The sequence below is a fragment of the Bubalus kerabau genome, chromosome 18, assembly GCF_029407905.1.
Source record: "Bubalus kerabau isolate K-KA32 ecotype Philippines breed swamp buffalo chromosome 18, PCC_UOA_SB_1v2, whole genome shotgun sequence".
Lineage (NCBI taxonomy): Eukaryota > Metazoa > Chordata > Mammalia > Artiodactyla > Bovidae > Bubalus > Bubalus kerabau.
This window is the reverse complement of record NC_073641.1, coordinates 40,045,216-40,058,487: the sequence shown is the minus strand read 5'-3', so window position 1 is coordinate 40,058,487 and position 13,272 is coordinate 40,045,216. Positions and strand designations below refer to the sequence as shown.

General features: G+C 37.7%; 1 protein-coding gene across 2 annotated transcripts in view; it reads right to left on the bottom strand.

Annotated features, from left to right (window-relative positions):
* LOC129632922 (UDP-glucuronosyltransferase 3A1-like) overlaps positions 1-13,272 on the bottom strand; it is a 38,832-nt gene that overhangs the window by 13,102 nt on the left and 12,458 nt on the right. For both annotated transcript variants that reach the window (XM_055554671.1, XM_055554672.1), the window contains one exon: positions 3,937-4,051. In XM_055554671.1, coding sequence (XP_055410646.1) covers positions 3,937-4,051 — 115 coding nt within the window. The remainder of the gene's footprint in view (positions 1-3,936; positions 4,052-13,272) is intronic.

Genomic DNA, 13,272 nt, shown 5'->3' with positions numbered 1-13,272 from the left:
AGACTGTTCTATACATCTGTGTCTCTTTTGCTGTCTCGTATAAACGGTTATTGTTACCATTTTTCTAAATTCCATATATATGTGTTATTATACTGTATTGGTGTTTTTCTTTCTGGCTTACTTCACTCTGTATAATTGGCTCCAGTTTCATCCACCTCATTAGAACTGATTCAAAGGTATTCTTTTTAGTGGCTGAGTAATACTCCATTGTGTATATGTACCACAGCTTTCTTATCCATTCATCTGCTGATGGACACCTAGGTTGCTTCCATGTCCTGGCTATTATAAACAGTGCTGTGATGAACATTGGGGTACACATGTCTCTTTCAATTCTGGTTTCCTCAGTGTGTATGCCCAGCAGTGGGATTGCTGGGTCATAAGGCAGTTCTATTTCCAGTTTTTTAAGGAATCTCCACACTGTTCTCCATAGTGGTTGTGCTAGTTTGCATTCCCACCAACAGTGTAAGAGGGTTCCCTTTTCTCCACACCCTCTCCAGCATTTATTGCTTGTAGACTTTTGGATTGCAGCCATTCTAACTGGTGTGAAATGGATACATAGAAAACTCTAAAGACTCCACCAGAAAATTACTAGAGCTAATCAATGAATATAGTAAAGTTGCAGGATATAAAATCAGCACACAGAAATCCCTTGCAGTCCCATACACTAATAATGAGAAAATAGAAAGAGAAATTAAGGAAACAATTCCATTCACCATTGCAATGAAAAGAATAAAATACTTAGGAATATATGTACCTAAAGAAACTAAAGACCTATATATAGAAAACTATAAAACACTGGTGAAAGAAATCAAAGAGGACACTAACAGATGGAGAAATATACCATGTTCATGGATTGGAAGAATCAATATAGTGAAAATGAGTATACTACCCAAAGCAATTTATAGATTCAATGCAATCCCTATCAAGCTACCAACAGCATTCTTCACAGAGCTAGAACAAATAATTTCACAATTTGTATGGAAATACAAAAAACCTCGAATAGCCAAAGCAATCTTGAGAAAGAAGAATGGAACTGGAGGAATCAACCTGCCTGACTTCAGGCTCTACTATAAAGCCACAGCCATCAAGACAGTATGGTACTGGCACAAAGACAGAAATATAGATTAATGGAACAAAATAGAAAGCCCAGAGATAAACCCATGCACCTATGGACACCTTATCTTTGACAAAGAAGGCAAGAATATACAATGGATTAAAGACAATCTCTTTAACAAGTGGTGCTGGGAAAACTGGTCAACCACTTGTAAAAGAATGAAACTAGAACACTTTCTAACACCATACACAAAAATAAACTCAAAATGGATTAAAGATCTCAATGTAAGACCAGAAACTATAAAACTCCTAGAGGAGAACATAGGCAAAACACTCCCCAACATACATTACAGCAGGATCCTCTATGACCCACCTCCCAGAATATTGGAAATAAAAGCAAAAATAAACAAATGGGACCTAATTAAACTTAAAAGCCTCTGCACAACAAAGGAAATTATAAGCAAGGTGAAAAGACAACCTTCAGAATGGGAGAAAATAATAGCAAATGAAGCAACTGACAAACAACTAATCTCAAAAATGTACAAGCAACTCCTACAGCTCAACTCCAGAAAAATAAATGACCCAATCAAAAAATGGGCCAAAGAACTAAATAGACATTTCTCCAAAGAAGACATACAGATGGCTAACAAACACATGAAAAGATGCTCAACATCACTCATTATCAAAGAAATGCAAATCAAAACCACTATGAGATTTACATCTTTCTAATGTAAAGTTAAATGATTTAGAACAAACATAAATGAAACTTTGTTTGAAACTTGTTAACAGCCTTTCCACTTTATGCTCACCAGGGTATTTATAGAAGTTAATGCTCAATTTTTACAGACACCGAATTAAGACTCATTTATTACCCTATTCCAGGAACTATTCTCCATCAATGTTTTTCCATCACCGCCTGCAAAGAAAATGATTCTTTTAGTATAGCCCAGGGAGAAATAGACAAGAATGTTTGTGACCAGAGATCACAGGTACAGGTGTTTTGAAGACCCGTGGGCCTCCTAGTCTAGCAAAGGACTGAAAGAATCAATGGCTCAGCAAACCCATAACCTGTACAACACTACACCATGTCAGCCCACTTAAAGAAGGCCAATAAGGTTGATAATTCATTAGCAATATTCAGATCTCTACCTGCTCCTTAGAATCAACATTGAGGGATGGTGATTAGCTGAAATTATCCTCTATTATATTTTTTAAAGATTCTACATAAAGAATGATTGCCAAATATCAGGGTAAATTCAAAATAGGAAGTACAAAGTCCTCAAAAGTAGAACATTAATCCTATCTGAAATTAAGTTGATTCATTGAAAAAGATTACAAGACGACACCGTGTGGTGTCCCCATGAACTATAGCCCACCAGGGTCCTCTTTCCATGGAATTCTCCAGGCAAGAAAACTGGAGAGGGTAGCCATTCCCTTCTCCAGAGGATCTTCCTGACCCAGGGATTGAAAAGTCTCCTGCATTGCAGGCAGATTCTTTACAGTCTGAGCCATCAGGGAAGCCTTGTGCTCCATATATTCCACCATATTTAACATGTGTGTGTGTGTAGAACCAGTCTTCAAAGAAATCAAGTTGCAAGAGAAGAAACAAGACATAGACTTAAAAAACATAGGCCTAACAACACAAAACAACACAAAGTTTCAAATGAGTACTTTAGATCAGATCTCTTAAAGTGGAGAGAATTTGATCTTCTAGTTTTAGAGAGTAAGAAAGTTTTAATAAAAAGTCAGATTTGAACACAACCTTGATAGCGAGTAGAATTTTTAAAGAAAGAAGGGGGGTGGGTTAAGCCACTGAAATTAGCCAACTGAGGCATGGATTTTGTCTTTCCTCTTATATGTCAAAGATAAAGAACTTTCTATACATCCCAGGTGATAACAAAAACTCTCAGACTCATCTCTCACTGTGCTTCATCAAAGTATTTGAGGTATTTTTAATGTATTTAAAAGAGCAACATTTCAACATTTCAAGGTATGAAAAAAAAATCAATGTTCATGATGAGTGTTTTTCTTTTTTTTTTTTTTCTTTTTTTTTATTTTATTTTTAAACCTGAAACACTGTATTAGTTTTGCCAAACATCAAAACGAATCTGCCACAGGTATACATGTGCTCCCCATCCTGAACCCTCCTCCCTCCTCCCTCCCCACACCATCCCTCTGGGTCGTCCCAGTGCACCAGCCCCAAGCATCCAGTATCATGCATTGAACCTGGACTGGCAACTCGTTTCATACATGATATTACACATGTTTCAATGCCATTCTCCCAAATTTTCCCACCCTCTCCCTCTCCAACAGAGTCCATAAGACTGTTCTATACATCAGTGTCTCTTTTGCTGTCTCGTACACAGTAATTGTTACCATCTTTCTAAATTCCATATATATGCGTTAGTATACTGTATTGGTGTTTTTCTTTCTGGCTTACTTCACTCTGTGTGTTTTTCCATTCTTGAATTTATATAAGGAGAATGGAGAGAAAATAAGTATAAAATGGTGGGTAGGGTTTGTTTACCAACAATGAGAAATTAAGTTGTCTATCCCTCCTTCTGCGTTGGGGAGAGTATACACAAAGTTTTGTAAGTGATGTATCACCAACAAGATCCAAGAGCAACAATCCCTCACAACTATCCGCCACAACTAAAAGCAGAAATTCATGCTTTTCATGGGAAAAGGACAGTATACAGACAAGATAGTATGAAAATCATCTGCTCCATCCATCCACCCACCACCCCATATCATTCTTCCTTCTCTCCATCCATTTATCCATCAACTCATCTATTGCTCTTAAACTTATTTCCAGTATCCATGTATCCATCCATTTATTTGTATCACTGAAATAGTAGGTCTTTCATTGAGAGAATAAATTACCTGTTGTGCAAAGCTTCTGTCACAAACAAATCCAGACGTTTCCTTATTTCATTTTCAAGATCTCCAGGTGAATGCCAACTGATAACCTGGAATGAGTGTTCCTCCTTTTCTAAATCTAAGAAAACACCAACAGGGAAATATTTAATATGTCACATAACTCAGATCAAAATTAGCATGATATCATAGTGTACTTATTGCAATAATTTTATATATATTTAGATGTTTGCTTTTTGAGTTTGTTCTTGCCCTCTCATTCCTTTAATCATATGACAATACTTATTAAGAACTTTACAAATATTCAGTCACTTTTATTCAATTTAAACTGCTAGAGTTTCCATTCAAAGCCTTTGATTAAAGGTATTCCTCATTTTACAGGTGAGAAAACAAAGATGAATGGGGTGTCAAACAAACTGTCAAGGATGCACACATGGTAAGTGGTATACTTTGTATTTAAGTTATATATAAATGCATATATAATATACATATATTTGTGCACACATATATGCTATGAAAAAAAATTAGGTCAACATACAGTGGGGAGGATTCTGGGAAGATGATAGAGTAGGAAGCACCAAAAATCTCTCTCTCCATCTAAACAACAAACGCACTGACAGAATCTTCTAAAATAATTATTTTGGAACTCATAGTCCATGGAGGGCTTGCAACTTCCAGGGTGAAAAGATCAATAAAATTGACAAATATTTAGCTAGAAATACTAAGAAAAAAAAGAGAGAGAGAGAATACTCAAATTACTAAAATCCAAATTGAAAATGGTGTCATTGCCAGTTATACAGAAATTAGTATTATAAGAAATACTGTGAAAAACTGTACACCAACAAATTGGATAATCTAGATGAAATTTTAAAATTCTTAGAGACATAAAACCAATTAATAGTAAATCATAAAGAAATAGAAAATTTGAATAGATTTATAAGTCATAAGGAAATTAAATCAGCAGTCAAAATCTCTCAATAAAATCAAGTCCTGGATCCAATAGTATCACTAATAAATCCTACCAAACATTTAAAGAAGAAATGCTTCTTCTCAAAATGCTACTCCTTCTCAAATTGTTCCAAAGAGTTGAACAGATGGAAACACTTTCAAACTCATTTTATGAAGCCAGCATTTCCCTGATACCAAAGCCAGACAGTTCAGTACAGTTCAGTCATGCACTCGTGTCCAACTCTTTGCAACCATATGGAATGCAGCACACAGGCTTCCCTGTCCATCACCAACTCCTGAAGCTTGCTCAAATTCATGTCCATCGAGTTGGTGATGCCATCCAACCATCTCATCCTCTATCATCCCCTTCTCTTCCTGCCTTCAATCTTTCCCAACATCAGGGTCTTTTCTAAGGAGCAAAGTATTGGAGTTTTGGCTTCAGCATCAGTCCTTCCAATGAATATTCAAAACTGATTTCTTTTACAATTGACTGGTTTGATCTCCTTACAGTCCAAGGGGTTCTCAAGAGTCTTCTCCAACACCACAGTTTGAAAGCATAAATTCTTCGGCGTTCATCTTTATTTATACTCCAATTATCACATCCATACATGACTACTGGCAAAACCATAGCCTTGACCAGATGGACCTTTGTTGGTAATGTAATGCCTCTGCTTTTGAATATGCTATACAGGTTGGTCATAGCTTTTCTTCCAAGGAGCAAGTGTCTTTTAATTTCATGGCTGCAGTCACCATCTGCCGTGATTTTGGAGCCCAAGGAAATAAAATCTATCTCTGTTTCCATTGTTTCCCCATCTGTTTGCCGTGAAGTGATGGGATTGGATGCCATGATCTTTGTTTTTTGAATTCTGAGTTTTAAGCCAGCTTTTTCATTCTCCTCTTTCACCTATATCAAGAGGCTCTTTGGATCCTCTTTGCTTTCCACGAAGTGTGGTATCATCTGCATATCTGAGGCTATTGATGTTTCTCCTGGCAATCTTGATTCCAGCTTGTGCTTCATCCAGCCTGACATTTCACATGATGTACTCTGCATATAAGTTAAACAAGCAGGGTGACAATATACCAGCCTTGATGTACTCCTTTCCCAATCTGGGAAAGCCAGACAACCACACTATGAATAAAGGAAACCTATAGGCTAATGTCTTTTACAAACATTGATACAAAAGCCCTCAACAAAAAAGCAGCAAATCAAATTCAACAGAATATGAAGAGAATTATACACAATGATTTATTCCTCAAAGGCAAAGATATCTCAGTAAACAAAAATCAATTGATAAAAGATATCAGATTAACAGAACGAAGGACAAAAATCACATGACCAATTCAACTGATGCAGAAAAAGCATTTGATAAAATTCAAAATCCATTCATAATTAAAAAAAAAAAAACCACTCAACAAACTAGGAATAGAAGGAAACTACCTCAACTCTTGAGAGTCCCTTGGACTGCAAGGAGATCCAACCAGTCCATCCTAAAGGAGATCAGTCCTGGGTGTTCATTGGAAGGACTGATGTTGAAGCTGAAACTCCAATACTTTGGCCACCTGATGCGAAGGGCTGACTCATTTGAAAAGACCCTGATGCTTGGAAAGATTGGGGGCAGGAGGACAAGGGGACAACAGGCAATGATATGGCTGGATGGCATCACCGACTCGATGGACATGAGTTTGGGTGGACTCCAGGAGTTGGTGATGGACAGGGAGGCCTGGAGTGCTACAGTTCATGGGGTTGCAAAGAGTTGGACATGACTGAGTGACTGAACTGAACTGAACTGAACCTCAACATAATAAAAACTATGTATGAAAAACCAATAGCAAACATTATACTCAGTGAAGAAAGACTGAAAACTTTCCACTAAGGTCAGTAACAAGGCAAGGAGACTTCTTAACTATTTCTATTCAATATAGTACTAGAAGATGTAGCCAGAGTAGTCAGGCAAAGGAAGCAAGGAAGAAAAAAAGGGCATCCAAATTGGAAAGGAAGAAGTAAAAGAATCTCTGTTCACAGATGATGTAATCTTACATGTTAAAAACCCTAAAGATTCCACAAAAAATGTTAGAACTAAAAAATGAATTCATCAAAGTAGCAAGATAAAAAGTTCATACATAAAAATCAGATGCCTTTCTATACTATAAATGAATACTCTAAAATATTTTCAAAAATAATTCCAAATACAATAGCATCAAAAAGAATAAAATACTTGGGATTTAGCTTAGCCAAAGAGTTGAAAGATTTGTGAAGTGAAAACCGCAAAGCAATTTTGAAAGAAATTAGAGGAGACAAATAAATGTAAATACATTCCATGTTCATGAACTGGAAGACTCAGTTGTTAAGATGTCAATACCACCCAAAATGATCTACAGATTCAATGCAATCCCTATCAAAATCCCAATGATGTCTTTTTCAGTAATGGAAAAAAAAAAACCCCATCTTAAAACTACTTTGAAATCTCTAGTATCTCAAATAGCCAATGACACAAGCACCCATGCTCAGTCACGTCCCATACTTTGCGACCCTATAGACTATAGACCACCAGGCTCCTCAGTCCATGGAATTTTCCAAGCAAGAATACTGGAGTGGGTTGCCATTTAATATTCCAGGGGATCTTCCTGACACAGTGATTGAACCAGAGTCTCTTGCATCTCCTGCATTGGTAGGCAGGTTCTTAACCACTGTATCATGCATAGCCAAAGCAATCATGAAAAAGAACAAAGCTAGAGGAATCACGCTTCCTGATTTCAAAATTCACTAGAAAGCTACAGTAATTAATATAGTATGGAACTGGAATAAAACAGAAATGCAGACCAATATAAAAAAAGCTCCCCAAAACATTTTTGACCAGGGACCATGACCATTCAATGAGAAAAGAAAGTCTTCATCAAGTGATACTGGGAAAACTAGATCTCCACACACAAAAGAATGAAGTTGTCAGTTCCAATTCAAAATGGTGACATACATATTGAATGAAGTAAATCAGACACAGAAGGAGAAATACCATATGGCATCCCTTATATGTGGAATTGAGAAAAGAAATGATGCAAATGAACTTATTTACAAAATAGAAAGAGACTCACAGACTTAGAGAATGAACTTACGGTTGCCCCAGGGGTGGGGGAGAAGACTGGAAGGAAGGGATAGTTGGGAAGTTTGGGATGGACATGTACACACTGCTATGTTCAAAAAGAATAAACAAAAAGACCTACTGTATAGCAATGGAACTCTGCTCAATGTTACGCAGCAGCAGCCTGGATGAGAGGGGAGTTGGGAGCCTCAGCCATTTACATGTATGGCTGAGGCCCTTCACTGTTCACCTGAAGCTATCACAACATTGTTAATTGGCTATACTCCAATACAAAATAAAAAGGTTTTTTAAAAATGATGGTGATGTAGGAGGCTCTTGAACTTCTATTTGATGGCTCCATGAACCCATCATATCTATAGCTACATACAGATAAATTCCCTCTGAAAGAAATCCAGGAACTAGATGAGTGACTATGCATCTGTTGAGCAAAAAAAGAAAACAGCACATCAAAATGGGTAGGAGGCAATGGTGAAAAATTGAAAGTATTTCCCCTAAAGTCAGGAACAAGACAAGCGTTCCCACTTTCACCACTACTATTCAACATAGTTTTGGAAGTTTTGGCCACAGCAATCAGAGCAGAAAAGGAAATAAAAGGAATCCAAATTGGAAAAGAAGTAAAACTCTCACTGTTTGCAGATGACATGATCCTCTACATAGAAAACCCTAAAGACTCCACCAGAAAATTACTAGAGCTAATCAATGAATATAGTAAAGTTGCAGGATATAAAATCAACACACAGAAGTCTCTTGCATTCCCATACACTAATAATGAGAAAATAGAAAGAGAAATTAAGGAAACAATTCCATTCACCATTGCAACGAAAAGAATAAAATACTTAGGAATATATCTACCCTAAGAAACTAAAGACCTATATATAGAAAACTATAAAACACTGGTGAAAGAAATCAAAGATGACACTAATAAATCTGTTCATGGATCAGAAGAATCAATATAGTGAAAATGAGTATACTACCCAAAGCAATCTATAGGTTCAATGCAATCCCTATCAAGCTACCAACGGTATTCTTCACAGAGCTAGAACAAATAATTTCACAATTTGTATGGAAATACAAAAAACCTCGAATAGCCAAGCAATCTTGAGAAAGAAGAATGGAACTGGAGGAATCAACCTGCCTGACTTCAGGCTCTACTACAAAGCCACAGTCATCAAGACAGTATGGTACTGGCACAAAGACAGAAATATAGAGCAATGGAACAAAATAGAAAGCCCAGAGATAAATCCATGCACCTATGGACACCTTATCTTTGACAAAGAAGGCAAGAATATACAATGGAGAAAAGACAATCTCTTTAACAAGTGGTGCTAGGAAAACTGGTCAACCACTTGTAAAAGAATGAAACTGGAACACTTTCTAACACCATACACAAAAATAAACTCAAAATGGATTAAAGATCAAAACGTAAGACCAGAAACTGTAAAACTCCTAGAGGAGAACACAGGCAAAACACTCTCTGACATAAATCACAGCAGGATCCTCTATGGCCCACCTCCAAGAATATTGGAAATAAAAACAAAAATAAATAAATGGGACCTAATTAAACTTAAAAGCTTTTGCACAACAAAGGAAACTATAAGCAAGGTGAAAAGAAAGCCTTCAGAATGAGAGAAAATAATAGCAAATGAAGCAACTGACAAAGAATTAATCTCAAAAGTATACAAGCAACTCCTGCAGCTCAATTCCAGTAAAATAAATGACCCAATCAAAAAATGGGCCAAAGAACTAAACAGACATTTCTCCAAAGAAGACATGCAGATGGCTAACAAACACATGAAAAGATGCTCAACATCACTCGTTATCAGAGAAATGCAAATCAAAACCATAATGAGGTACTATTTTACACCAGTCAGAATGGCTGCTATCCAAAAGTCTACAAGCAATAAATGCTGGAGAAGGTGTAGAGAAAAGGGAACCCTCTTACACTGTTGGTGAGAATGCACACTAGTACAGCCACTATGGAGAACAGTGTGGAGACTCCTTAAAAAACTGGAAATAGAACTGCCATCAGTTCAGCTCAGTTCAGTCTCTCAGTCATGTCCAACTCTTTGAGACCCCATGAATTGCAGCACGGCAGGCCTCCCTGTCCATCACCAACTCCTGGAGTTCATGCAAACTCACGTCCATCAAGTCAGTGATGCCATCCAGCCATCTCATCCTCTGTCGTCCCATTCTTCTTCTGCCCCCAATCCCTCCCAGCATCAGGCTCTTTTCCAATGAGTCAACTCTTCACACGAAGGGGCCAAAGTATTGGAGTTTCAGCTTTAGCATCATTCCTTCCAAAGAACACCCAGGACTGATCTTCTTCAGAATGGACTGGTTGGATCTCCTTGCAGTCCAAGGGACTCTCAAGAGTTTTCTCCAACACCACAGTTCAAAAGCATCAATTCTTCAGCACTCAGCTTTTTTCACAGTCCAACTCTCACATCCATACATGACCACTGGAAAAACCATAGCCTTGACTAGATGGACCTTTGTTGGCAAAGTAATGTCTCTGCTTTTCAATATGTTATCTAGGTTGGTCATAACTTTCCTTCCAAGGAGTAAGCATCTTCATGGCTGCAATCACCATCTGCAGTGATTTTGGAGCCCAAAAAAATAAAGTCAGCCACTGTTTCCACTGTCTCCCCATCTATTTTCCATAAAGTGATGGGACCAGATGCCATGATCTTAGTTTTCTGAATGTTGAGCTTTAAGCCAACTTTTTCACTCTCCACTTTCACTTTCATCAAGAGGCTTTTTAGTTCTTCTTCACTTTCTGCCATAAGGGTGGTGTCATCTGCATATCTGAGGTTATTGATATTTCTCCCAGCAATCTTGATTCCAGCTTGTGCTTCTTCCAGCCCAGCGTTTCTCATGATGTACTCTGCCATATGACTCAGCAATCCCACTGCTGGGCATACACACCAAGGAAACCATTATTGAAAGAAACACATGTACCCCAATGTTCATCACAGTACTGTTTATAATAGCCAGGACATGGAAGTAACCTAGGTGTCCATCAGCAGACGAATGGATAAGAAAGCTGTGGTACATATACACAATGGAATAATACTCAGCCATTAAAAAGAATACACTTGAATCAGTTCTAATGAGGTGGATGAAACTGGAGTCTATTATACAGAGTGAAGTAAGCCAGAAAGGAAAACACAAATACAGTATACTAACACATATATGTGGAATTTAGAAAGATGGTAATGATAACCCTGTATGTGAGGCAGCAAAAGAGACACAGATGTATAGAACAGTCTTTTGGACTCTATGGAAGAGGGCAAGGGTGGGATGATTTGGGAGAATGGCATTGAAACATGTACAATATCTATGTGAAACAAATCGCCAGTCCAGGTTCGATGCATGATACAGGATGCTCGGGGCTGGTGCACTGGGATGACCCAGAGGGATGGTATGGGGAGGGAAGTGTGAGGGGAGTTCAGTATGGGGAACACGTGTGCACCCGTGGTGGATTCATGTTGATATATGGCAAAACCAATATAATATTGTAAAGTAATTAGCCTCCAATTAAAATAAATAAATTTATATTTTTTTTAAAAATGGGTAGGAGAGACTGAGACACAATCTTACCATAAACCCAAGCCCTGACACAACAACCCACAATTGGGAAGGAACTCACAACTCCCAGCTTCTTTCTGAGAAGCAAAGGGTTTGAACCCCCACATCTGGAGCTCCAGCATTTAAAACCTCTACTTGATGGACAAGCCCCCCAAACCTCTAGATTTCAGAGCATATGGCATCCACAAGAAACACAAGGATATAGCAAATTAAGTAACAGGTTTCCATCTGCTCATGCAGATCCACTATGGCTAACCTTCCCAGACCCCGCAGAGAGCAGCGGACTCATACATCCTCAGTCTTTCCAGAAAGAGATCTATTTGCTTATCTTCAAAGTTCTCATAACTTATTTTAAAAGAAATCCTACAAAACAATATGTATATATTATATAGTATGTTATATAATATATTATTGGGTCTATAACACATGGAAATGTAATATATTGTCAACAACAAAAAGAGCAGTGGGGCTGAGGAAAGCCAAACTGGGCCAAGAAAAAGAATCCAGATGGTACTAACACATAAAATTATGAGAAACACAAATTTAAAATACTAAGTTTGATAGAACAAAAGTTTTACATATATACTTTTCCTCCGTCATAAAAGATATAAAAATAATTTAAGTAATAACTATAACAAAGTATTGTTCAGTCTGTAACATCTGTAGATGTAATGTGTATAACAAAAATACCATTGAAAAGAAGACAATGGAGAACTATAAATGAGTAACAGCTCTATATCTCACTGGAATTAAGTTAGCAGAAATTTAATTAAGCAATTGATTATATATATATATATATATATATATATATATATATATAAAATATACACACACACACACATACATACATGTGTCCAGTGGCTTAGTGGTGTCTGGCTCTTTGCGACCCCATGGACTTTAGCTCACCAGGCTCCTCTGTCCATGGAATTTTCCAGGCAAGAATACTGGAGTGGGTTTTGCCATTTCCTACTCCAGGGGATCTTTCCAACCCAGGGATGGAACCTGTGTCTCCTGCATCTCCTGCATTGGCAGGCAGATTCTTTACCACTTTAGCCACTTGGGAAGCCCACTTGGTATATATGTATGTATATATACATATCTCTTGGCTGCACAGGGCAGCATGTGGGATCTTAGTTCCTTGACCAGGGATCAAACCCACACCCCCTCTAGTGGAAGCACAGAATCTTAACCACTGGACCTCCAGGGCAGTTCCAAGCAGGTGATTCTAATGAGATAAGATGTATATAGTAAGTCCTAGAACAACTGCTATGAAGACCTACAAGACCTTCTAGAACTTACACCCCAAAAAGATGTCCTTTTCATTATAGGGGACTGGAATGCAGAAGTAGAAAGTCAAGAAATGCCTGGAATAACAGGCAAATTTGGCCTTGGAGTACAGAATGAAGCAGGGCAAAGGCCAATAGAATTTTGCCAAGAGAATGCACTGGATATAGCAAACACCCTCTTCCAACAACACAAGAGAAGACTCTACACATGGACATCAACAGGTGGTCAACACCAAAATTAGATTGATTATATTCTTTGCAGCCAAAGATCAAGAAGCTCTATACAGTCAGCAAGAACAAGACCGGGATTTGACTGTGGCTCAGATCATGAACTCCTTATTGCCAGAATCAGACTTAAATTGAAGAAAGTAGGGAAAACCACTAGACCATTCAGGTATGACCTAAATCAAATTCCTTACAAT